The sequence below is a fragment of the Cebidichthys violaceus genome, unplaced genomic scaffold (genome assembly GCF_023349555.1).
Source record: "Cebidichthys violaceus isolate CVI_PGR_0920_01 unplaced genomic scaffold, fCebVio1.0.p SCAF_5, whole genome shotgun sequence".
NCBI lineage: Eukaryota > Metazoa > Chordata > Actinopteri > Perciformes > Stichaeidae > Cebidichthys > Cebidichthys violaceus.
In genome coordinates, this window is record NW_027176705.1 from 4,957,010 (window position 1) to 4,984,759 (window position 27,750).

Below are 27,750 nucleotides of genomic sequence, written 5' to 3' on the forward strand. Positions count from 1 at the left end.
GCAATTGTGTATTGTACAATATACACTGCAATACTATGACTACTATACACAGAACTGAACCTGTACATGAAATGATTCCTCATGATTTTCTCACCTTCCTTGGTTCCACTGCGGTCAGTCTCTGGGCCGGTGTTGGCAGATCGCTTGGGATTCTGCGTCAGGTGATTCTGTCTCGTCCAATCAAAGATATCACTCCGGTCTTGAGAGAAACCACAAATCCTGTCATCCTCAAAACCACACACATGGTCTGGGATGTGTGTGTGTGTGTGTGTGTGTGTGTGTGGAGAGAAAAACAAGAAAGGAAAATATTTTACATCCATGACATGTCAGGCAGCTGACGTTACAAACTACAGGTGACATGATCACTATTGTTTTACCCACTTTTACCGGGGAAATGAATGGTCGACAATATAGCTGTATAAAAGCCTCGGCAATATGCACTTCAAATGTTAAGATCAGACAGCCAGGCAATTACTGACAAAGTGATAGGCACAACGTAGGAGGCAGGGTGTATAATGTGAAACTTTAAGTGGATTTCACATACAGTATTATGCATATTCTGATGCATGACTCCCACATACACATTTTAAAGGTAACCATGATTAGGTCAGGCTGTGTCAAATGGAAAAAGGAGAACAAAGAATAACATTAAAATAAAACCTTTAACCAAAAGTTTCACTGATACAAGATTTCTGAAAAAGCAAGGCACATTGCCTGGATATATTCAGGAGAACAGAAATACACAGTGGAGCACAAGTATCAGGAGAAGAGCTGTTGACCTACTGGTTTACACTTTAGGTTGTTTCTTCACCTTTTTTGACACTTTTCAGGAAGTAAGAAAAATACTGCTACTACCGCTAATAAAGACATCAAATATACATTACATAAGAGTTTTACAACTTCTCTAAATGGGGAAAGTTGGGTCTTACATAAATAGGTAAGTCTGATAAAAAAAATTCTGAATGAACCTCTTCAGAATGTGAGAGCTGGGACTTATATTTACAGTTGTGGGGGGAGGGAGGTGTCTCAACTAGCTGTTGAATATTTGTATTTGCATCATTCCCGCAACAAAGCTTTGATCAAATGCAGCCTCACATGACAAAACATTTTTCCCCAGCCATATGAAGTCAGATGTTCGCTGTTTGATATTGCCACACAAATTGCTTTTTTAGAAAGACATCTGTGAGGGAATTGGCATTATATTTGATGCTGACGTGTCTTGTTAAGCTTGATAGAGGGGCTTTTCTCTTTGTTGTCGTCTCCTTCATTAGCCCATCAGGAGGGCTTTGCCATTATCAGAGACTCACCAAACAAATGAAAACTTGAGCCAAGCGAGTACAACCACAGCGTTCAAAAGATAGATTCTGTGAAAGCTTCCTGGACACTCACACACTCCACTGCAGATGCATATGGCTCACGCTACCCATGAGGATGTCTTGTGTGTGCTTCTTTGTTTCAGGGAGCTAATCTATTACTATTCACACCCTGCTCCACTACATGCGCCCCTTTCAATTTGCACTGTTGTTCTCGCAGTCTGTTCCAATCTGCTGTTGTTTTAATTGCCTCACCCTGGCGGAGCCAACTGCCACTCCTGCCAGAAAAATGCAGCGTGTCTCTTAATGAAGAAAATAGACAAGATGCAATTGACTGAGAAAGAGAGAGAGGATGAGAGGAATGGAGAGAGCAGGAGTTACTACAAGAGACTGAGACAAAGAGAGGGAGGGCTAATGGATAGAACAAGAAGGCACATATTTAAGGTGATATATATTGATGGTAAAATAGTTTTAATATAGTTTCATCAAGAGACTTTCAACTATTTGCCCATAAACCTTAAAACCAATCATATTTGATTAACCAGTCTCATATCCTCCGATCATGAGCACTCTTTGACGCAATTTTAAATGTCACGAACCTGCTCCCAGCCATCACTTTCATTCTCTCATCCTACTGTTACCCCTCTCTCATCCCTAGCAACAAGATTAAATCAAGGCCAAGGCTAGTTCATGACAAATTTTGCCTTGACAAACTTGTGCTGACATTGCTTGCAGTGTTCAAGCTGCAATTAGCGCGCATCAAAATTCGACGGGCCTTACTACCTTCACCACCCTGTCATCAATCAGGTCACAACACTGTGAAATGTAGAAATGTTGAAGGGCAGAGGATGGTAGTTAGGAGAGAAGTCTTACCTGAAGGCCTTGGGTAGGTGTAGGCTGTAAGACAATAATGTTGATACACTCAGATGTGCACAATCCACTTATACGTGTTTTGTACAATGTACATGGAAATGAAAGATAAGGACTTCAGAACATGTTTGATGAAAATGGTTTTAAATAAGACTCACGTTCTGAGTACTGTATGATGCGACTGACGTAGTCCCCAGTGCTGTAGGTGGTGATGGGGGCCAGTCGGACCTCATAGGACAGAGGGATTTTCAGGTCTGATATGGTGTTGGATATGAGCACACCCTTCTCTGGCTCCTTGCCCTTGAGGTCTATCTGCTTTGACAGCACATTCTGCTTGTTCTAGATTTGTACAGGTGAACACACACAAAAGCAGGGAACAAGACAATGTAAAAATGTTTAGTCACAAAAAGAATGGTAAAAAGACATACACACAGTACACAAAAAAAGATGATCACTACCAGAAAAAGCAGAAAATCTGACTGAGAAGCAGAAACCCAAAAAGGGTACACATGGTGTTGTCAATACTGTCAGGCATAGCTCCCATCTTTTCTCCTTTTACATCATCCTCAACCTCATCTTCACAGCTTTATGTTTGTATGCTCAGGTATTAAAACTCAATCTTAGTAACAGGGAGGTTGGAAGTCAGTCAGAGTTGGCAGTCAATAGAATGACGTGATAGTAAATGCTGCGGGACATTTATGTTTTTGCTTTAATTTGAATGGCCAAAGATCACTTATATCTAATGGTTATTACCAACATTTACACTAATTTTCAGGCCCTGCCCCCCTTGTATTAAACATATTTTCCCAGGCAAGAAAATACCATCTGCTAGGTTTGATTAAAGCATAACCTAAACCACTGATCACAGATATTTGTTTTGTGTTGTAGAAGCAACAATAATTTATTTACGCACTATATCATCATATCCATTTACTTTTCCGTATCTGTGCAAGTTTCCTTACATTTTCATTTAATGTCGATGGAATTTGTCTTCGGCATAGCTCTGGGCGTATCGCCAGTCAACCTCAAGACTTGGATTGTACCTTTCTTGGACCGTGCATTTCCAATCTCATCTTTTATCCAAAACCTACACAGCTGTCAAAAGAATAATTTGCAGCCATCTCTTTTCAGGAAATATCTCAAAGGCAAGCATAGGCTATGTTAGTCTCAATACAGAGGTGGGGTCCACTGTTATTGTTCAGTGTTATTGCGCTCATAACACTGGACAAGTCATTTCTAACACAACGTATCATTGCCCACCACTCACGCAACACAGACTCAATAAATATTATTGTAATTGTATAAATTAATGACCTATTTCTTTCACTGTACTTACAACCCAACAAATTTAAATCCCAAAAAGTACATTAGATTAAAATTGCTTACTGCACCTTTAAGATATTTTTTTTTGTTTTTTTGTTAACAGCACTTTTAATAGAGCTATTGCTGTGTTATTCCACCCACGGAGAGAAGGATCCATTAGCTGTGAATCTGCCTCTGATCCCAGCTACTTAAAGACCTGACAGTGAGCTCAATCTAATGCATTAGGTCAGCCACTCCACCATAACACCTTAGTACACCCACAGCATGCCATTATCAGGTAATGCATGCAGCAGAAGTGTGTGTGTGTGTGTGTGTGTGTATGGTAAATGTCTACAGCATAGGGCCCTTACAATGAAAATTGAATACAAAAGCTGACAAAAGCATCATAACATTAAAAAAAGTTCGAGCAATTTGTCCGTTCCAATTTTGTGGGATAATTATGCAAAAAAGAAACAAAAAGGTGTATATATACGGCTCAAATGTGCATGCTTGATGTTCTGTGCTTGACACCCAGCTCCTCCAATCAAAAGAGTAACAGTCTGGCAGTCCGGTTAGTCATAGAGGAACCGATGCATCCAATCACTCTCCCTATAATTGCTACTGTATGCTTTGACATCACCTCGGTGAAATCTGCTTTTCCTTCTGTCTTTTGACACTCAAGTTGAAGTTTGCTATTCCCATTGGATTTCTACTTATCACCACAAATTCAAACTCAGCTAGACTGGGCTGATCATTTCTATTGACAAGACCATGGTGACTTCTGCCCAGGCTGGAAAGAATTTGGTATGACTCCAATTATTGTGTGAGTCTCATATGGCAGGCAGCCACAGCCTGATCCCTGTAAGTTTGTGCTGGGCAACATACTTGGAATCAAATCCTTCCTTCCTCACCAGGCCCTATGCCACTAATGGCTGTAAAATCTTCTTTTCTCAGAGCCAGTCTGGCTGTTTCCATTTTTCAGTTTGTCCAACTTTTCACCCTCTCTTGCGAGTCATGGAACATCCTTTTCATGCCTTGCACAACAGCAGGTACCCTTCAATGCAGGCAAAATTATCCAAACAATCCAATGCACAAACCAACCAATCCAAACATAAACCACATTTCCTCCCAACAAATATGTCCTCTTCTCAAATTTACGCAAATTGCTCCAAAGAATCCTCCCATATGCTCGTCAGCTACCATTTTCTTTTTCCCAGCAAACTCGTCTTTATGATGCTGCTGTGAGCACAACACTTCTGCATTATGGTGCCTGGCCTGCACACAGGAATCCTGCCTGCTTGTGCTGTAGTTGGATTGATCTAGAAATGTTTGGTCAATTTAGTATTGCACCAATGGAATGATTACTCTGGTTAGTGTTATCAGGTAACTGGGAGTTCAGAGAGAAGAGACTCATTAAAGGACTTGGCAGAGTGTTGTATAACAGGATACGGCATCTTTCAATGAAAAGGCAGCAAAGCAACCTTTTGGTTTAAGAGACCGTCACATCAAGAAAAGGTCACAGGTTTCGATTTCTCCCAACAGCAATGTGTCTTGTAAGTTTTCATGAGTAAGGTCCTGCACCCCTAGCTGCTAAATTGTTATAAGTTCTGATAGTGTTATCAGTTACATGTGTAGTGTCAGTGGAAAATGCAGCTTTTGAACAAATAACAATTTGGGTGGAATAGTATTTACAGCTCACTGTGGATATCTTCTGTGTGTCTGTGATTGAGGAAAGAGGGAAACAGGAAGAATGGTAAAAAGCTATTTTTGGGACAAAACAAGGAAAGTAATAAATAAATACACACACACACACACACACACACACACACACACACACACACACACACAATGAATGTACTCAGGTGAAGTACAAGTACCTAAACATTTTTTTACTACAGTTGTTGAGTAAATCTAAGTAGTTACTGTCCACCACTTGGTGTATCACAGCACTCCTGCTGGAATCAATCTTCCATCAAACACATAATGGAAAAGAGAGATTGACGATTTGTATCAAAAGCAAAAAGGCTGTGAAAGAAAGCAGAGTGGAACGTACTGGATGATGCAACTGACGTAGTCCCCAGTGCTGTTGGTGGTGGTATTAGCTCTAGAATTTGATTAACTACTACCACCTGTATTAATTTTCTTACTGAATCTGGTCATTTTGGAGCATCGGAGTGCCTCATTCATTGATGAAATTCTTTTTTCATTGTTGACATATACACTAATACTGAATGCTTCCAGTGTATCTGCATTGTAAGAGATTTGCTCAGATATTTGCTCAGTTTCCACCTTAATTAATTGACTACATAAACTCAAACACTATCATACGGTGTATACTATTTAGCATGGTAGGAGCTACCTAATAAAATGTATTGTGGCCTTTTAACACCAATTTACGCTCACATTCATCCATATAAACATTTACACACTGCATGTACAGCATATGCATAATTATGTGAAATATAGCAGAAAAGAAGAGCTATGCTCATGTAATATGTATAGAGTGTGTCTTAGCAGGGAGAGACAAGTTAATAATGCTAAGGAGTCAGAAGTAAGCAGAATGAGAGAGAACATGTTTTTTCATGAGTGGACATGAAACAACACACACACACGCACACACTTGCTTTGGTCGTGGTTACAGTGTGTAGGATATAATCAATAAATAAACTAGATTAAAAGCACACACAAACCCACACGTGCAGTTTGTGGACCCCAAAACACACTGGATAATTGAGGTGCAGAAGTGTGACTCAGAGGAATTCAGATACTTCCACTGCAGCTAAAAGACTCCGTCTCCCTGCCTCTGTCTGCTTCCCTCACCAGGTCAGTGGACAAAATGTGTGTGTTTACATGTGTGTTTGTGTGCCTAAGTGACAGGGAAAGGCGTGGGTGAGAAAGATATATAGTTGTAGAGAAAGGACTAATAGAAGGAGACAGTTAAAGGTGACCGGAGTGAGTGAGTGACAAAGGCAGAAAGGTGGTTGGTTGATAGACTGATACGGAAGTCCATATACCTCTCTCGACGTGTGTGTGTCTGTGCGTGTCTGTGCCACACACTTTCAATAATTTCAGCCATACAGTCTTTTCAGCTGTGTCTCCATCGAGCTGTCAACAAAGAGACACCAAAACAATGAATGTGTGATTGAGGGTGCAAGCAAAGGAGCAGCCGTGAGATAGAAACATAGAGACACAGAGGGACGTGTGTGTGCCTGAAATTTGGACTGACAGCGTGTGAGCGGGCAGCCTCTTAAAACACGTTATTTCTATTATCCTCTATTAATGGATCTTTTATGACTGATCCACAGTTCACTGATATTGGGTGGGTGTACATTATTAAGTCATGTGTACACTTTGTCTGTACGTACGAGTATCTATGCTTGCATAAGCCTATGTGCTCTCTTAGTGGGCCTGTGTGTGAATGAACAAGTATATATGCATATTGGGGTTGGTTATGTACATAAATTATTCATACATTTGATTTAATGTACAACTCTAATTCATCATGAATATTTTTAATTTCTCATATATATGATAATGGGGATGTGTGTTTGCACAGGAGTGTTTGTGTGACTGTCTCTGTACAGAAAGATTTTGGGTGTTCAGATCTGTAGTTAAGACCTGAAGCCAGGTCAGCTGCCTGCCACACTACGTCAGTGATATACTAAATACACAACTCCATAGCTGCAGGTAGACGAGCGGTCGATATAGTGATGAGGTGGAAGGATTGAGAGATGGGAGGAGAAAGGTGTGCAAAAGCAATAAAGAAGAAGAAGAATACAAACTGAAGAAGCAGTAAGAAATTTGGGATTAAAAGAAACACAAACGCATACTGTATGTATATTGTGGCATGGTCGTTCTCTGATATGAGTGTCTCTGCTGTATATATTTACAGAATGTGTACGCTATGGTACAGGCTGCGTGTGTGTACATACTAAACACACAGAACCTATTCCTTTTTGTAAGCATCAGATTCACAAGAATGAAAAGATCAGCAAACTCTGATGAGAAAATTCCAAAGCCTTTACCAAGGCCACAATTTAGGCATCAATTACTCATAAATTTATGATGTAAAATCTTTTTTTATACGTACAATTGTTAAATAAATTCTGTAGGGGTCATTAAACAGACGGGCTCAGATGGTACACAAGGTGAATTTTAGAGTTGGTGAGACTGCATGCAAAGTAAAAGGAAAGATGTGATTAGGTGCAAATTCGCCCAGTAAGGCTCAAAGGACACATAGATGCAAAAATATATTGTGCTTATCCCAGGGCGTTATAATCTGCTTCATAACTGTACAGAGGCATGAGGAAAAAGAATAGAGATAGTAGGTAAATAACAAAGAGAAGTGGAGTGTCTGTTGAGTTCTGAGATCAGTCACAGGCTGAGCTAAACTCAAACACATAGATAAACACACTCTCAGACACAGTACATTCTTTACTAGCCAGCTATCATTTGTACAGTTGGTATTCTGGCTGTTTGGGGGAGATCAACAAGGACTGCACAAACAGCCTGGCGGTCAAATCTGCACGGATGATGTGAGGCGATAATTCTGCCACGCACTCATAACTTCATAAAATTATATCAGATTTAATATTGGCTGCTACACACTTTTTACTTTCAAGTTGCTGTCTTTTTTTGCGTTTGAACTGATACATTGAAGCTAACTGGTCCACTGTTTTGTGTTTGTCTGATGTTAACACGTTTTCTATTCCGGACAGGTTACTTAAACTCCCTCTTCCACACAACCTTCATTGTGTCAGGGGAAGGCTGTGTATAGGGTTGGGTAAATTAGCCCAATCTGCAGCTGTTTTTTAGAGCAGAATTTATAAATGCATATGCATTAGATAAGTGCACTGGATTAATAAATAAGGTGCGACTCTGAAGGCAGATAACTTCCTATGACATGGCGCCTATGATATATAAAGAATAGGGTGTAAAATGAGCAACAAAAGGCTTAGTAAAACAGTGTCTTTTGGAGCAAAAAGGTAAAATCACCACATGCTTATTATCTCTCATGAATCAAAGTCGTTGTTTAAGAAACCGTAGGGGTAGAGGCTGGGGTGAACAAAAGGGGTGTGAGGACTGCTTGATGAAACAAAGACGGGCCTGCCAACGTTGTCAATTCCTTCACAGGGAAACCCCCTGCAGAGAGAACAAAACTAAATGAAGAAGCGTAAATGGGGATTTCACAGCCTGGCAATGAGTCATGGAGCAAGTCATGTCGTATGTCACACACACACACACACACACACACACACACACACACGGACATAGGCTCTACACGTGAATACAAATGCATTAGAGGCCATAATATATATATATATATATATATATATATATATATATATATATACACAAACAGGCATAAAGCCCTGCAATAAAAAGCAAATGGACACACTTTATGCATTGAGCAAAAGTCATAGGTACAATGAAAAGCACTGCTCTACATGAACTGATCTGTCTCTTTTATTCCCTTCTGTGTCTGCATGTCTCCCCCGAGACTCCCTACATCATTTTGTATGTGCTAAAAAGATGGCGTCAAGGCGTTAAGAGGCTGAGCTGGAGAGTGTTGCAGAAATAGATGGGTTGTGAAATTGAGATGGTATTACATTTGAATGTTCTCATACTCTATTTAATAGTTGAGAAGACCAGTGAGATTCACTGTTTTTCTTTAATTTGCATTTTATTTCTGTCTTCCGCCCCCTTTCATTTAAGTCCTTGCTTTCACCCGTTGCTTTTCCTTTAGTTTTTGTTCTTTTTTTTGTCTCAATTTTGGCCGCTCTCTAATACATTCATAAACATATGCAGGTAAACCTTGGAATTAAATTAAAGTTTAGCAACATTTAAGAAGTCTTAAACTGCCACTTAATGAAATTCATTATTTTAACACTGTCAGCATAACAACTCACAACGGCTATTTTATCAGCGCTATTTCAGTTGCCACGGTGCACCCAACATTAAATGCCATTAAGTCTGCACTTATAACACAATACCTCAGTGCCGGAAAAAGTGAAAGGGGCGAGGGAAAGCGAGAGAGACATGAGGACAAATGAAGCAAGAAATACTTAAAGAGGGCAAAGAAAGACGAAGAAATGGGGAAAAAAATGGATGAGATGATGTGTGTGAAAGATATTGGACAAAAGGAGAGGGAACAAGAGAGAGGTAGCGCAAAAGTTTTCAGAGAGCTGAGGCATGCAATCAAATGTGCATCTTAGGAAGGCCAGTGCTAATTTTCTGTCTCCCTGTAGAGTCTTACTTAATGAGGTAAGCAGCCAAGTCTTAAAGTAGGAGGGGATTTAGCTATTCATCCGCACAAAAGCAAGCTGGCAGGCCCTGCATTCCCTTTCAGTGTCTCACACACACATATACAGACACACATATACACACATGCACGCACACACACATACACACACACACGCACACACACACACACACACACACACATCAACCCCCAGCCAGTTGTGTATAATTCACTATTATCCTTCCTGTCTTCTGACTCAAGGCCAGTAATCTATGAATAGATGTTTGAAAAACAAAACAAAAGGGTGGCCTGAGGTTGCTCTCCTACTGTGGACAAAGGTTTCCAACTTCATTCAGCGGCGAACTCAGAAGGGCTGAGTGTGTGTATATGTGTGTCCAAAACTGTTTTTAGGGCGAGTTTGGTTGGACAAAGCACTAAAGCCTTAGGTTTTCTGGAAGATAAAACCTAAAAATCTGTCATAATATTAGTTATTACTGATAGTAGTAGTCTGTAGATTTGTAGACAGTGCATTTATTTTTTAATGGAATAGCTATGAGTGCATGTTACTTGTGTCATATAAAAATGTACTCATAATATCCCCCAGAGAATATCTTCTATCTCCAGATCTAGCTATAGCCAGAGTTACTGTATGTCCAAAATGTCACCATCATATCCTATTATATACATTTGTGTGAAATTGTCATAATTAGCATGTGTGTGTAGTCAAAGTGGATGTTTGTGCCAAGATGTTTTTGAAATTGAGGTGTAAGAAGTTAAGTTTGCGACTGCAAAAGACTAATTTAACTCCCCTCACAGGGTTGTGAAAATTAAGTCACTTAAATGTAAGTCAATCATTTGAGGACAAGATAAAACATGAAAATACTCTTAACTGTCTCTGGACTGAATTCAGGCTAAAATGAGAGATGTTGGCAGTGGAGGTCCTGGAGTCTTGCTGTCGTTACAACACAGTGAACACATCATTGTCTGTCTGGCAATCAAAGCTAGAATCATGGAGTGAGAGCAGAGTAATCGTAAGTGGAAAGTTATATAGAGGGTTAGGCATTGTAACCTTAGTTATGTGAACAAAGATGCAACGCCCTTTTTGGAGCTGACCACTCATATTCACATCTGTGGGCTCTGGAAAGTGGAAGATGAAGTCTGTGTCTGACAGGACTGAGTGATGAGAGCTGAATGAGGTTGCTGCTCATGAAAAGGAGCTTACAAGAAGAGAGGAGACAATATAAGATGTGAGAAGGAGCGAAAAACAAAGATACAAGGCTGATTTCACATAAATCTGAGAATCTACCAGTATGTATTTTATATATTGTGCCAATTGGATAAACAAAATTCAAAAATCAAAGTGAAAATGAGATTATAATCATAGAAAAGAAACTGCAGTGCAAATATTCTCTTTTTGTTTTCTTTCTTTACTTCGGTGCATAATAAGGGTTATGTTTATGCTTGCTTTTTATCCAGTTTGTTTAATTGAAAGCATTTCGAGATGTGCTCACTGCAAGAGGACTTTGTTTACCGTGAACAGCGGTCCCCTTAGAAAAAAACATATTTTCAAATACATGGGAACATGAAATCTGGGTAGGAATTGCATCAAAAAGATCTGCTTATTTAAAGAAACTGTGTTATTTTTCAGTACAAACAGGTAAAGACCCAAAATTATGAGCCACACAACTGAGAGGAGAGGAGAGGAGAGGAGAGGAGAGGAGAGGAGAGGAGAGGAGAGGAGAGGAGAGGCTGTGACATTGTTACAATTCAGTGCAGGTCTCCATTGATTGACTTCACACTTCCCATGTTTACTTAGCACACTTCTACCTGCCTATTCAGATCAAGTACAGTACATGAAAGTGTGTATGCATACATGTGTGCAATATGCCTGTGTTCATGTGTACCTGTGCTTTCACAGGCTTGCTGAGGGTGAGGACTGTATTCTTTCAAGTAATTGTGCAGTATTAGCATACCTTTCGGACATTAACCCAGTAGCCTATGATACGATCCGTAGCCTCAGGATCTTTCTGTGTCCACTGCAGGTTGTAGGAATAGTTGTTTCCTTTTAGAATTCGCACTGGATTGGGTGTGTCGAAGTAGAATTCAGCATTGTAAGGTTGTGCTGTGGGATGGGGGCAGGAGAGAGCAAAATGTCACTTTGATTGATATAGATGAATGCTTTTGCCACAAATAGATTACAAAGCATAGTCTAACGTTTGTTCACTCACCAGAGACATTAAATGTGCATGTTGATGTCCCTGCACTATTGCTGACTCGGCACTCATAAGAGCCATTGTTGGTGGGTTCCAGCTTAAACTTAAGCTCCGGGATCTCCTTCAGGTCTGGCATGGGCATGCGGATTAAGTCGCCGTTACGGAACCAGCGGATGTCTGTTAGGCGTGGCGGGTTTGACCGCATGATGGTACACCTCAAGGTCACCATCTGATAGTTCCTCGAACGCGCATCCTGGAACACTGGGTCCAGTATTGGAGGATCTGCGGACACAATAGATTTAAGCTTAAGTCCATTTGAAGTTGTTGGATATTGTTTAGCCTGCCATGTCAATTCATATAATGTTATGAGGTGCAGAGGCAATTGTAACCTGTCAATTGTAACTGGTTTCAGCTTGTAATCTATTTTGTACTTTAAGACCACTATACCTTCTCTCCAATGCTCATATACACTGACTGTAAAACATATTTGGGACTCTTACTTTGTGATAAAGCATAGTGATGAGGTGTATCCATGTAAAACCCATCATCCCCAATTGTTTTCTATTTCCATCATTAAGGAGGAGATGGAGATAAACTGAAGCAGAACAATTTAAGAAGGAGAATTCAGCTTAGAGATGTGGACAATGCAAAATGGACTGCAGTGGTGTAAGTACAACACCACCATCCATGTCTAATTTCCTCTGCATTATAGTTTTGTACTCTGCAGCGTAAATTTCTTCACAGCATCAGAAAACATAGGTTTTGACAAATAATCTGACACAGAGCAACTGTTAGTGTCACAAGGGATGAGGCATTTCTATGAGGCACAGTCCCATCCCTGCTGCTAACCCATCCTAAGCAGCTGTAATTAACCTGTCAGCAGGGATGTGTGGCTCTGCGGTTAATGACTGACTAGCTGTTGTTGCCCCGGGGTCAGCCAGGACACAAGAAAGCCAAATGACTCTGCCACAAATCATCAGCCAGCTAGTTCACCCCTGGCTAATCATGTAGATAATAGACAAGATGCTAATGGTGGTATTGCCGTACTAACAGTGATGAGATCGGGTGTTAAGGCCCCTTGAGGTGAGGCAGCACGACTAGAGTCCCTTATGAATCAACTTTATCAGACACAGATGTGTAATTACAGTCTAATCTGTGTTATGTCTGTAATTTAGATGGACAGGCCCACGGATGAGCTACAGTCAGGGGGAGAGAAAGAAACACAGACATACAGAAAGATAACATAAGGAGCAGGGGAGAACACTGAAATTGAGTGACTGGATTTTAACCGTACCAGGAGTAATGAAAGAGAAAGACAGTCAAACCTCAACAAAATCACAGTGATCTGATGACAAACTTACAAACCTAGCTCTTTAGCTCTTTGTTATTATTTCACATTGGTCTCAAATTATTTTACTGTTTAGATTTATATTGTTTTATCAGCTTGTCACTCTTTGAAGCCCTTTGATTTGCACCGAGCTATATGAAGGACAATTCACAAATATAGTTGCATTCACTGATTATCATCCATTCTTCTATCTTTTAGAAAACAACAACACTGTTTGGCTTCCACATGTTTACATACATGAAGTTAATAAAAACCGAACAACTGTAACTCATGACATACTACTTAGTTAACACTGCAGACATTGAATCATCTTTTTTGACATCTAAAGCTCATCTATTCTCTCTTTGAGTGAGGCTTTTAATATTATTTATTTCTTTTGGCAATAGGTACAGGTATACACTGCCAAACCAAATCCTTGTTTGGATCCCTGGTTTACCATTCTGTGCTTGCACCTCAGTCAGAAGAACATGAGTAAGCACCTGCATGCTAAAAAGACTGGAAACCACCAGAACATTTGACTTCTCAGCTTCTGTGTTGTTTTTAGTCTAGACTCGAAACATGTGGATGTGACATACTTAACAGCCTCCAACTTTCTTTATTTGTAGAATGTAAATTCCCATTTACTCCTGTGTGTTCATTCATTATTATGTCTCCTGACCTGCCTGTACTTCCTGCACCCACAACAAAATCATGTGATGGAGCTGAGGATTGGGTGAGCAGTAAAAGGTCATATTGCAATCCTACGGACTGATTAGTTTATGGTCACAAACCCTGCACCTGCTTATAGACACAAATATGCATACTGAAGCCTATCTGACTGTGGAAACAGGTGTCAAGGGTAAAGAAAAGCAGGCAAACTGTGGCGCGATGGTGATAGAAGTAGGGAGGAGGGACGGAAAGAGGAGGTGTGTTGTGAGCTGGTTTGTGAGCAGTTTATAAATCATTCCATCCCCAGTAGAATTTGGTAGTTATAACAATCTCCATACCTGACCTCAAGTATTCATTTCAACAATTAAGTAAGTTTCTTAGCAGTAGGTTTTACTTTTTCAAATTGTGGGGTTACTTCAATTTCTAACCCAACATTTCAAATTCTCTGGTGCATTGTTTTTGCATTTATTTGCTACTAGTTTGAGACCCGCAGCACCACACTGCAATGTTTCATAGTCAGAAGACCATAATCCATGTAAACACAACATTGCTATCTGTCTTATCGAATGCAAAATGGATTCCATCCAGGAATGCAACACTGACCAAGCCAAACATTTATAGTACACAAAAAGAAAGTCAATTTACATGAGACTGAGAGAGGGATGAGGTGAACGGGGGAGTAAGGTGGGATGAAGGGAAAGAAAACAGCTCTTAAAGAAGAAGACAATGAGGAAGACAAATGATAGGGAAGTGTGGTGTGAAAGTGAGAGAAGCTGATGATTGAGTACGGGAGCTGGGGAGAGAATGAGAGAATGCAGGATGCAGAAAGGGAATGACAAGACAGAGAGAGGTCCTCTCTCATGGCCAGTAGTTAGCTGATTGATGATGATGAGAATGGCAGTAAGGAAGAACAGCTACCTCTCTTGGAGGGAAAGTGGGCAAATAAAGAAGGGACACAAGGCGAAGAGGAAGTGGGAGAGGCAACAGTGACAAGAATCTGCATCTCCTCTTAATTATGTCTGCCATAAAAAATGATGGCATCCTTCCCTCACATCGATCAACAGTGCTAAATGGTAGGAAGCCAAACAAACCTGATAAAACAAAGTGAAATGTGAACGGGGCAAAAAGAGGGGCAGTGGAAGAAGAAGAGAGGAAAGATCTGTTTTAACACACTTTTGTTGGCTATAACTAAAGATTATTTTATGGCGTTTCTCTGTCTGCCAATGTTTTTTTTCTCTTCATCCCTTTTCCATCTTTCTAACCTCCCAATCGCAAAAAAAAATTCTTAGCACCTCGCCATCTCTAACCCTGTTTCAAGCTCTCTCTTAACCCTCTCTCGGTCTTGCTCATGTGTCTGTCTCATCTCTCTGTTTCTTTCTCCGTCCAGAGTGGGGTGGCCACCTGGTCCATTAATCAGACTTGGCCAGTGTGGACAGCAGAGCTCACAGAGTGTTGCCCTTCCGCCCCGCCTGCATTAGAAGGCCCTGTAAATCCTTCTTAAGAGACGAGAGGAGAGGAGACTGATTCAGGTGTGTTTTCATCAAGTATGTCCTATGAGTGGTAGGGAAATTGGTCCTATTGGGCCAATCAGACAAACAAATAGTTGATGCTACTTTTAAGCAAAGATTCTTTCTTAAAAATTTGCTGATTTTAGTCAGGATGTGGCTTTAAATGCTCTATTCATGTAAATGAACAGGTCCCTAATTTTTCCCCTTACAAATGTGAGGATATTCAAATATGTGATGGATTATAGCGTCTAAAATATATTTATCCAGGTTTAGCTACTGGCTAAAAGTAGCACCTAAATTTAAGTTGTTTTGGTCCAAGAGGGACACATTTCGTACCCCTAGTTGCTTGATGAATGCAGGTTTGGGCCTTTAATTTTTTCTCTTTTGAGTCTTCAGATTGCATGGCTCTTCCTTTTTTGTATCCTCATGTTTTTCTGATCTCTTGAACATCTCATAACTTTAATTAAAGGTGTCTTTTATCTTGACCATGTACACAGGGCACAAAGGAGTTTGCTGAAAGTGTTGGTTAACAAAAATGTTCTTCAATTAAACTAAGGACTTACCAATTCCATAATACACTGCTGTGCAAGGGAGTAGGCTTCAACCTATACAGTACATTATAGACTCATCTAATAACATTTTAAACTTATGAATGTTATTAAAAAATCATGGGTGTACAACAGCAGATAGATGTCCTTAAATTTCTCAGAACTAATAAAGATTCCTCATTCAACTTCCATACTTTAATTTTTTTTCCCTTGAAAGTTCAGAATAAGTTGGTGGTGTCATGGTGAAGTTCAGCTTCAACCAATTACCCCCTGGAAGGATTATTTTCTGTAGTTTATTATGTTGGATTTTACCGATTGGTTGCAATATGCTGAATGGAGCCCATCTAGTTTAAAGATGGGGCAAAGTACATATTTGTAACCTCCTGCGATGCAATTGTACGCCGTTTTTCTGGAAGCAATGGGATTTTGTTATAAAATACATGTTATGTTGGAAAATTCTAGTAACCAGCTACTGCACGGCATGCACATGCAGCTTTGTGTGACAAGTGTATGGTTTGAGATACATGTTAAATTATATTCATACAAGTTGATAGTTTTCAGAAAAGTCTAAATAAAATGTGTCACTTTAAGCTCTTAGCAGTCTCAATAATCAGAAGTGCCATTGCTTGGTAACGGTGAATGCTGGCACAATTCAAGAATTGTAAAAGTGAGTAAAAGTGGGTAACCTCATGGGATGGGAGAAGGTGTTGAAATGATGTGTTATTTTATCAAGAGAGATCCTCCTCCTTCCTCAAAGCTCATCCTCCGGGAGATTTAAAATGACAGTCCCCACTGGAGCGCTCACAAAGGGGAATGGGTAGATTTAGAGAAAACAGCCTTTTAGCCAGAAAGGTGAGTCCTCATTTTCTTTTGCTCTTCCTTTTTACACTCTTTACATTACCATACATTTCCTTATCTGTCTTCAGGGTACACAATTTTGAGCAAAGTCTGAAGATAATGCCTTTATTGTGTGTGGTGCAAAAGAAAAGTGCAGTGTTTTAATATATCTCTGATATTACCCTAGCAGCAAGAAAAATAGTTTTTTGTGGCCTACGGAGGTTTACGCAAAATAATGTATTTAAAGACTGAACACCGTCACATAGAGCTTTTAAACTTTCATGGAGAATGATGTCTACCAAATATTTTCTCTCTACTAGAACTGCCGTTGTGACAGTTATATCCTCTTACTACTTTATTTTGAACATCGCTACTGCAAATATTCTAGTTCTGAAGCTCTGTTTTGGGTATTGCAGACATTACTACTTCAAATGCTGTTTGCTGCCACCCCAGGGATCATTAAACATTTCATATTATTTTGTCTTATCTTACTAGTATGGAACAATAAAAGTATGTGATAGCAGTTGCAACCAATCTGGATTTTTTACACCAAACTGAACCGCGAGAGATGCCACAAGTATTTTAACAAGTTAACAAGTTTAACTGCTGCTTAATCGAAACAATGATCTTACATGTTGTTGTAGGTTGGGTTCTTGGGTGAAAATCATCTGATCTACACTTACACTGTACATTGAGTTGGACCTGTGCCTCCCTGCGTTTGATGTTAAGCCCATTGTATGGAGCAGTCTGGCACCGGTACGCCCCCATCATGTCCCGACTGACGTTCTTCAGTCTCAAGCGACCATCAGGGGTCTCCATCGTTGTCCTCCCTGATGGCATTAGCAGGTCTTTTTCTGCCCGTGACCAGAGTATAGGTGGGCGTGGTTTGCCGTCTACCACCAAGCACACCAGGTCAACGTTACCTCCCTCACGCACACTGACCACCTGACCTCCTGGTGGAACTGACAGCATTGGAGGAGAGACTGGAGGGAAGAAGAGCAGGAAAGGAATAGTAAGAAAAAGTTTGCGTTCTCTTACCTCTACATAAATGGAAACAAACATTAATAATGTGTTTGAAAAAATTTGACTTTGTATACAATGATAAAAACTGCTGCAATAGGAAAACAATAATCTTACAACTTTCATTACATTGGTCGCTTCACAAAAAAGCCAAAGGGAAATATAGGCATATATTGTAGCATGTGAGTATCTACTAAAAGGCTATATGGATAAATATAGTATAATTTCAGAATAAACAATAAAGAATATGAACAAGTACAGCAGAAATGGAAAAGAAGGGATATATGTTATATCATTCTTAAAGAGGACATGACTTTAAAATTACAGATGGTGTGAACAGAGAAACTGGATAACAGAGACAGATGGAGAATAAAAAGGAATAGAATAAACTGACATTTACAAGGCTTTTTTTATTGGACAATCAAAGTTTCAATGCAACATCCGAACATTAAAAAAGATAACTGCTAAGGAATTAAGTGCGAACATTATAATGCACACACAAACTCACAGAGATATGAAGTCCTAAAACGTAAGATTTTTACATATTGTTTCTCAAACAATCAGCTTCTAACAAACCTCTAACCAGTATAATTGCAACCAAATAGACTTTAGTGTAATGCTACTGATCAGCAGTTGCTTGCATATGCATGCACTTGTCAGTCAGAGATATAAAATAAAAGTAGAAAAGCAAAACCTCACCACTGTTCTGAGAGATGTTGACATCCACACGGAGCTCCAGCCCCCTGCTGCCTGGGAAGTTTGCCACACAGCTGTAGGTAGCCAAGTCTCTGAACTTCATGTCCACAATCTCCAAGCTACTAGTGCCGGGTGCCATGTCTGGGTCACTGCGCAACAAGATCAGGCTATCCGAGTTGAAGACAGGTGCACCGTTCTTGTACCAGGTGTAGTTGACCTTGTCCTGTGGGGTGGCATCAACGTGGCACGACAGCTTGAGGTCCCGACCCATCTGGATGGTCTCGCTGTCCTTGTTGGAGTCTGGTGTAATCTGGAAGGTCAGGTTGCTCATTGCTGTGTGGTGTAGCGGGGTGAAGAAGAAAGAAAAAAGGGTTAAATAGGAGGTACAGTGTCGGGTTAGCTGTGGTGCAGTCTTGAAAAGAATAAATGGGGGAGGAACTATTTCAAAGACTCACAAGGAAATGACTGTGAAGAGACAAAACCAAAAAAATATTGGGATATTTTCTTCTCCTAATATTTGTAGGCCTTGTCTCAATACTCTTTCACTTTCAGCCTGAATTCAATTTTACAAAGCGAAGCATCTAATGGTTTTCACTCACAAATTCACTCACTCAATTCATGTTTAACAAGTTCTACAAGCAGCCACTGCTAACTGTGGAGTAGCCATTGTGAGTATATAGTGAGGATATTACTATCAACAAATAACACATATACAAACATCTGCAAAAAGCGGGTACAAGTATACAAAAGGGGTTATCTGTTGTCTGTTTTGCTATGTATGCTCCTTCTGTGGAGAAGAATGTCCTCCTTCAGGACAAATATTGAACTATCTATCTATCTAATACAGAACGGAAGACAAGTTTGCGACACAGCGTGTGAGGCATGAGGAGGGGGCAAAAAAAAAACCAAAGGGAAAAGTAAATTGAAGAAGAAAGAAAGAGAGAGAGAAAAAGAGAGCGAGAGGTAGACGCAAATTGTGAAGGAGGGAGGGACAAAAGGCGCCAGATACAGAATAAAATAAGAGGGGGATAAGGGGGAGGATGGGGAAAACAAAATCAAGGACAAAGAGTAACTCTCATACTGTCACATTTAATTTTCAGTTTCAAAGGCTGCGTTTCCCCAACAGATTTCCATGTTGAATACAAAACAGCTCTCTGTTTCTCCACTAACAGGAGAGACAGGCGGCAAGGAGGAGAGGAGAGCTTGGTTTAAACTCCTTTCGAGCTTGTTAACAAGATGCTTGGGTGGAGCCATGGGTATGAAGCAGTGACCATATGTTCAACATGATCCTGCAACTTGGTTAGTGTGGAGACAATGTTGTGTGTGGATGTGATGTTGTAGTCTGCGGCTGTGTGTGCATCCATGTACTTTTTCAACTGTGTACCTACTGGCAGACCTCTATCTCTATGCACTTACACTGATCGCGAGTGTGTGTGTGCGTGCGTGTGCATCACATTCACCGTCTTTGCCACCTGTGCTGGTGTGACGATGCGTTCAGGCCCATTAGGCAAACAGGAGAAACCCATCCAGCATACGTTCTCTACAGTGTTAACTAACAGAAGAGACTGTTGCTAATTGCCTCCACTCCAGTCTAACTAATTGGAGCGAATAAAGATGATTAAAGGGACTAAAAATAGCCGGAGGCGAAGGAGATTGGAAGGCTTCTTGTTTTAACATCAGGGAGAAGCGCAATACTTAGCCCGCCTATTCTGACACGGTTCACATCAGCTCTCTCTAATGATGGATCAACTGCAGGTGTGTCACACTCAACACAGACACATACAGTTCACACAACAAATGAATATATTTGCTCACATTCACACACTACATTTGAAGAATAAAACTAACGAGGACTGGACAGATGGCACTTTTTATTTTCAGTTAGGGAAACAATCAGTTAAGTCAGTTTAATCCAACAAATTTAATATAATTAATATTTTCAAGAATACTAAGATATTTTTCAGGTGTGTGTGTGTGTGTGTATGTTTTGCATAATAAAAGGAAAGAAAGAAAAACATATGGCATGATAACAAATAGGAACAAATTTCACACATTATAGTTTCAAAGTTTAAAAATACTGAACCTACATTGTTGCTGGATGAACACAACATAAATCATGTCAAGTTCAGACCAAACACACACATGTATTACTTACTCCTGACAACGAGATTGACGTTCTTTCGTGCTGGGTTGCCCACATTGTTGACAGCCGTGCAGTTGTAGAAACCTGCGTCAGCCGGGGTGACAGCTCGCAGAATCAACGTTGGCCCTCGAACTTGGGCGCTGAGGGGAAGGGATCTGGGGTAACGTGACCACACCACAGTGGGGAGGGGGAAACCTGCTGTCACCTCACAGTTTAAGGGCACATCCTGCCCGGGATCCACCACCACCGTGTCGTTCACTGACAGCCGGATCATTGGAGGAGCTGAGGGGGGAGAGTAGAAAGGATAACAGGGAGAGGAAATCACTTTCCTTGTGGTTACATGGAACAGAAATAGTTTTTTCTTGTGATTTGTAACTGCTGTACAAGATTGGTGGTTTACTGACACCTAGATATTGTAAATAATGTTAACTGTCGCTGCACCTGTAATAGGCTACATAGCTTCAAATGAAGGTCTCCTAGTGGGATTGCAGGATGGTTACAGGGTTTTGCATGTAGGTGATGACATCTGACTATGAAGCAAGGAATCTCTATCGCTCTGTTGGTTTGTGGGTATGTCCTTTGAATATCTGGAGAACCGTTTATCCGAGGGGGATCTTGTTGGGGGGGGGATCTTGTTGCCAGACAAAGATCGATTGGACCCTAGCAGTTTCAAAATACCAAAAAAGGACAAAGCAGTTGGAGCGCAGGGCACACACACACAACACGTTACAGTACTGAACAACTGATGAGGAAGGAGACAATAAACGACTGGACTGAAGCAGGAGAGGGCTAAAAAGAAAATAAAGGTTATCAATAATGTAAGAGGAGGTTTGGAAAAAGGGAGCTACAGTGAAAGCAGAATGTACACACACACACACACACACACACACACACACACACACACACACACACACACACACAAACACACACCTTGATAACTAAATGGCATCATGCAGTGTGTACTGTCTGCACAATTACCAAATACAGAGTGAAAATATAATGCAGAGATTACTTTGAGAGTAGTATAATCATAACAGAGCTTTCCAAGACAGCCACTAATAAACTCTACAGTGCATATGCAATGTTATGTAATGTTTTTTATCCAACTCTTATTTTACTTGAAATGAGAGAACATTCATTTATTATTAGAATATGTATTATTTATAATTCATCCAGTTCAATTCGAAAGTGGACAATAAATATTGTTGAGATGTTATTAAATTTAGCTTTCTTTATTTGATTTGACAGTCAATTGCTACGTACAAACGTTAATACAACTGTCGGCTACTTCAATATACATGGGACTGAATCATAGCGTGAGTTGGTCATTATTGTGTATTGTATTGTAACCCTTTGATTGGACCTAGTTGAACTTTGACATACTATACTGCAGGGGTATTTAATTACAGGAGTGATTTGTCAGAGAATAACTAAGAAGCATCATTTATATGTAGACCTCAGGTTTTAAAACTAGACTTAAAGAAACCATTTGTAAAACCATTTAGCTGATATGAATATGCTAAGTTCACAGTCCAGCAGCACAACAACTGTGACGTGTTTAAAACATGACCACAGTCTAGTTTTACCAACAGAACACACATCAGAAGAGTGAGACAAAGATCCAAAACATTTTAGACATCACACATGTGCATTCCACTGTTTAGTCCCTTCGGACTACGAAAATGACATTTTCAATTGTAATACTTATGTTTACTATAGCTTGCTATTTTAAAAATATAATCTCACAAATAAGCTACAGTTTAGATTTATTTTAGTTGATAAAGAAAGCAATTGAATTGTTTATAGTTTATTAACTACTTAAGATGACAGAATTGTTTACAAATTGTTTAAGTTGATTGATTATTGTTTGGTATGAAGTTCATTGACATGTTGTTGTCCTATACAGTTTAATAGAGATGGAGGTCCTATTTCTGTGTTTCACCTAATCTCCAGAGATTTATTTTATATATATAACCATTCTGGGTAATATGTGTTGATGTTTCGATAAATTGTAAATACTGTAATGGCCATAGGAATGGCCAAAGGGGAAATTGTTGGAGAAATGTATCATGCCATTCTCTTAGTTATAACTTGTATGGCTTAAACCTGCATACATTCATTTAAACCCAAATAATAAATGTTATATCGAATGTATTTTCATGTCTAACCCTCTTCCCTCAATAACAATACCAAGGCTGGGAACTCGGCCTTGGTGGATGCATCGGCAGGCAGAGGAGGAGGACATCTGCGAAGGGGGGGAGGGGGAAGGGGGGCGAGATAATGTGCATATTATACTTTGTTATACTGTTCCTTGTTAGAACTCTGAACCATCTGTGGGGAAAGAGCTCTATCCATTCAGCTGAATTATTACAAATTGTCTGTTCATTAAATATGATTTTAATACTTTAAGAAGTTCATCATCCCGGTTATTTCTCACAGGGAGGTTAAAAAGATTTTTTTCCACCACAGTTATCAATAGGTGTACCATGTGGATGTAACATAGTCAGTGCTAAGCTGGTCAAATAATGCAAAATTGTGCAATCAGCAAACAAGCTGCCTAAGTAAATCATCATTCCTGAGAGTGACGTTTGGACTCACGTAGATTTGTCAGGTAGCCAGTCTGGACAGTTTTTGGTAACATGTTAGCCGTGGCATGTTTATGAGATGACAATAGGCTATGTCAAGTCTGCATATAGTAACTTTAGCCTATCTGAGTTATTCTTCCCCTTAGGTTCTGTTTGGAAAAAGAAGAAAACAACATGGGTCTCCTGAAAATACAAAAGTTGAAGGGTGATCCAATTAAATAGTTCATTATTGTTTTGTTTTTTAAACTGGCTGACATGTTATGAAATCAATTGCAAGTCGTTTGCAGCAAACACATGTTGTCTATTTGTTTGCTTCTACAGAATTAATGGTCTCTAGCAAGTGCTGGTGGGGAGTTGTGGTTTTCCTTATGTAAAACCACTAAATGGTTGTTTAATGAGTACTTTGTCCATGATAATTCCAATAATTTGTGTTTGCTGTCAAAAACCTCTTTGTAAATCAAGGCTCTCAATATTGCACTTTATATTGAGTATCAAACAGGGTTTCCCACATCCTAATGTTGGCAAAACCCCTGTTTCATGTGGTTATGCTGTCTAGTTCAATGTAAAACTGAGCACTTTATAAAACCTTTAAAATGCTCCACATCATGCAGGTGGCAGTCCTGTCTGCAACATCTTGTGATAAGTCTTTGCATATCTCGCCACAGGGTGTAAATGGGGTGAAAGGAGGCTAACGTTGAGAGAAATGAGCTTGTGACCAAAATGTCACCTGTTTAAATCCCTCGAGAGTCTACGAAATGTTTTTGGTGGAGTAATATAGGAAGGTCTCCCACTCCCTCATCAACAGCAGTAAAAATACCCCGGGGCAAAGCAGTCAGGCCCTAGTTTCTCTACTGGAGCTGCTTCACTGGCCACAAGTTAGCCTAAAAGGTTTTAAACAAAGGATTTGTTTTCCACGAAACACATTGACTTGTTGAACATGGGTGCATTTTTTAAGGTTTAAATATATTTATTTGAGCATTTTATAGGAGTGTACTCCAGACGAGTCTTCTAAATTGCAAGACGGAGGAGAATCCAGGCTTATCGAGCTGAGAGAGAGTTAATCCTCAGTGAGAGTGAGACCGACCCCACAGAGCACAGGAAGCAATTCATTCCTCTAATAGACTTTATGCAGTACATCCTCTCATCTAATCTCTTTTTTAACAGATTGCAATCGCCGTAATGAAAGAGGTGCATGGAGGCTCAACAAACTAGTTTACCGACGGATGTTTCTACTATTACAAGAACACACGCATGCCGTGCACACACACACAGACAGGCTTGTAGACTCTTACATGGGTGACAAAAATGTGCATGCAAAATCACACACTAATGGGACATCTCTTTAGCTAATCTCTCAAGTGATGGCTCTCAAGCTGACAAGACATTTCACTGGTGTAACAACTGCAATCAGCACATAAATAACACTGTCCACTTCCATTGTATCAAATCACAACGCTAGGAAAGTAAACCCCTGTGAGCCTGAAGAGCCTTTCAAGTATTCAACGAACCTTCATGAAAACTGTTTGTTTGTTAACTACAGTTACAGTAAAATAGAGCATCAGCGCAATTGGAAATGTATTAAAGCCCTGTATGTAGTCAATATTGATTATACTGACATTTTAAGGTTGAATAGTCAAAGAGTGTATGTATGCTGCTCATGTGGTTTCCCTCTGAGTGCACTAGTGTCCTACATGAAACTAAAAGATGTGCAAGTCAGGTTAATTGGACTGTAAATTAGCTTTAGGTGAATCTTTATGTAAACAGTTTAAACAAGTGTTACAATGTAACAAATTAATTAACAAATTAAAAGAACAGAAAATGCCAAAAGTGTAGCTCACAAAAGACTGAGAAGAAGACAAAATAAGAGAGAACACTATGTGAAGCAAGGAGGGTGGAAGTGAGGATTTCAGAATTATAGCTTCAATTTCCTGGGGATGCGTGGGTGACAGCAACGGTGGGATCAGCCAGCGCTCTTCCCAAAGTAATGGGATTTATGTGCAGCACAGCGGTTTACAACCAGGTAACAAATGCCTCTCTCTACCGCGCTCACACTATCCCACTCCCTCTCTTGCCTTTTCCCTTGTCAGTTTGTCACCTCTGTATCTTCAATATCGGTCTTTTTTACCTTCCCTTGTCTCTAAACCTGGTTTTCATTCTTTCTGCATTTTTTTTCACTGCATGCTCTCTATGACTTGCTTTCTCTCTCACTGCCATGCTGTACTGCCCGTTTCCGATTTGCAGGAATTAATGAATCTATGAGGTAAAAGCAGGTGGGTGCTTGAGGGGAAATCATCTGGAAATAAAAGCTTAAAGGTTTAGATAGAAGATAATATTGTGAGGGGGCATGTTGGCTGTCTAGCAACCAAACGGTTTCTCTTGACCCCCGGTGCCAAGTAGGAGGAAATGTTCCAGGTGTGGGAAATGGAGGATCGGTGGTTATTACCTCTATACAGACAAAATAAAACCCTGAAGCAAAGTGAGGAGATGAACCTCAGAGTTTTTTTAAGTGCACTGCATGGTGCCCAACCCCATACTCTGACCTTGAGATATTATATTTATCTAGGAATGATATTTTGTTTACAATCAATGGAAAATTGAGGACATTGTTTGTAACCTTTTAAGCCCTATTTCTTTTTTTTAAATGAAAAAAACAACCCTAACTCTAATACCATCACTCAAAACCAATCATTCACCTGTAATCCTACCCCACCAGCAGGCAGGTGGACTCTAAGAGGTTAACTTTTAGGAAATAGTTTAAAGATTCAGATTGTAACCGGAATGTTGCCAATTTAAGTCCCAACACTGCAATTGGTATCTTACATTTGCAGCATGCAGGTCATGGGTGTGAGTATGAGTGTGTAATTCTATGAGTGTGAAGCAGAGCCCTGCTGAAAAGAGGCTGCATGCTAACTCGTATAATTAAAGCAATATATTTTGAAATTGGAAAGGTCAAACAAAGAGTGAACAGAACTGAAATTCTGAGATTCTGAGATTCTTAAAGCCCTCTCCAGTAACTTCACAAAAAATGATCAGAGAAGCCTTAAAAGCAGATTGATTCTTGACAGCCAGTATGAATGTATATCCCCACCCTGATCCCCTGACTGGACTGGATTTGAGACCAGAGGAGAAATGTCCTGGTGGAGACATTTAGGAACTGAACAGTGTAAAAGTCCATGTAGGAGGCCTTTAACCTACATCCATACAGCCCAGACACACACGATCTGTCATACAGCTATACATTTGTATGGAAATAAACAAAAGTACAAACAAAGAGTAAGTATTGTCACAGATGAACACTTTAAAGACATAAACACTTTTAGATTATGTCAAAGGTGTATCTTTTCATCTCCCTCTCATTTTTCTATAATTTTTTCCTGATTCTCTCTCTTCCACATGAACACTCTCAGACATGGATTACAGACTCACATAAAACTGACTGCACAGATGCAGTACAATGTCCTACCGCAGAGGTTTTACAGTACTAAGGGTTATTGCAGATTGCCCATCGATCCTTAACTTTTCAAGGGGGAATTTATACGCAATAGGATTTGCCACCTATTGATCTCATCATATATATTATACACTTGTACGACTGTCATATTATTGTGAAGGTATATTGTAGTAAGAGTTACAGTAATCAATAAAAGACTGAATCAACTCTCCCATCGTTCAGATTTACAGTCCGCTCAGAGGTTGTCAACAGTTTTAAATCAAGGTGTGTGTGTGTGTGAATGTGTGTGTTTGTTTGTTTTGTCTAACACATGCAGCAACCATCGGATCTGAAAAGTGATGCCATTGTGGACGTGCCTTAAACTGGCATTCTTTCCAATAGCCAGCAGGGGACGTCTCCTCTGGTTGAAAAAAGAAGTTTGATTGTGTAGAAGGTAGAAGTCTATGAGAAAATTACATTTTATTTATTATTTTAGTAAACATTGTAAACATGAGTTTATGACCTCAATCTTCAAGTCTTCTTCAATACAGCATGATATTCATTCAATAAAGTATGGTCCCATTGAGGGTAAAATTGACGATGAAGCAGGGTATGTATTAGGACGGGCTCCGTGGTGATTGACAGGTCGCTACCATGGCGTTGTCCTGTCTGTACGTTGAATGCATTTCCGTCTTACAACTTTAACCCTTTCACAGTGTGTTTTCAGTTCATGAAAGTTAACCGTAACATTTTGGTTGCCTAAAATGTCTTATTCAGTGTTCTGTTGTACTTAGGTCCAACATCTCGTGTCACTTCTGGTTGCAAAAATAAAATGGCGAAGGCCAAAATAAGGAACTCGAGGCTTCAAAACCGTAGCCCACAAACCAATGAGTGACTTCACAGGGACCTCATGTCAGTTATTATAACATACCTGCCACCAACATTATTCTGGAAATATTTTTTTGTATTATTATTTCTCTTCTGTAATTTGGCATTTTGTCAAACAGAACAGGACGACTGGTGCTCTAGTCCACTGCAGTGATTATCC

The 27,750-nt window shown here is 39.9% G+C and overlaps 1 protein-coding gene across 2 annotated transcripts in view; it reads right to left on the reverse strand.

Annotated features, from left to right (window-relative positions):
* LOC137887319 (MAM domain-containing glycosylphosphatidylinositol anchor protein 1) overlaps nt 1–27,750 on the reverse strand; it is a 167,810-nt gene that overhangs the window by 32,414 nt on the left and 107,646 nt on the right. For both annotated transcript variants that reach the window (XM_068730194.1, XM_068730193.1), the window contains exons 7-14: nt 20,700–20,969; nt 18,548–18,877; nt 17,512–17,811; nt 11,955–12,221; nt 11,700–11,848; nt 2,342–2,522; nt 2,187–2,210; nt 95–247 (exon numbers count right to left, since the gene is read on the reverse strand). In XM_068730194.1, coding sequence (XP_068586295.1) covers nt 95–247; nt 2,187–2,210; nt 2,342–2,522; nt 11,700–11,848; nt 11,955–12,221; nt 17,512–17,811; nt 18,548–18,877; nt 20,700–20,969 — 1,674 coding nt within the window. The remainder of the gene's footprint in view (nt 1–94; nt 248–2,186; nt 2,211–2,341; nt 2,523–11,699; nt 11,849–11,954; nt 12,222–17,511; nt 17,812–18,547; nt 18,878–20,699; nt 20,970–27,750) is intronic.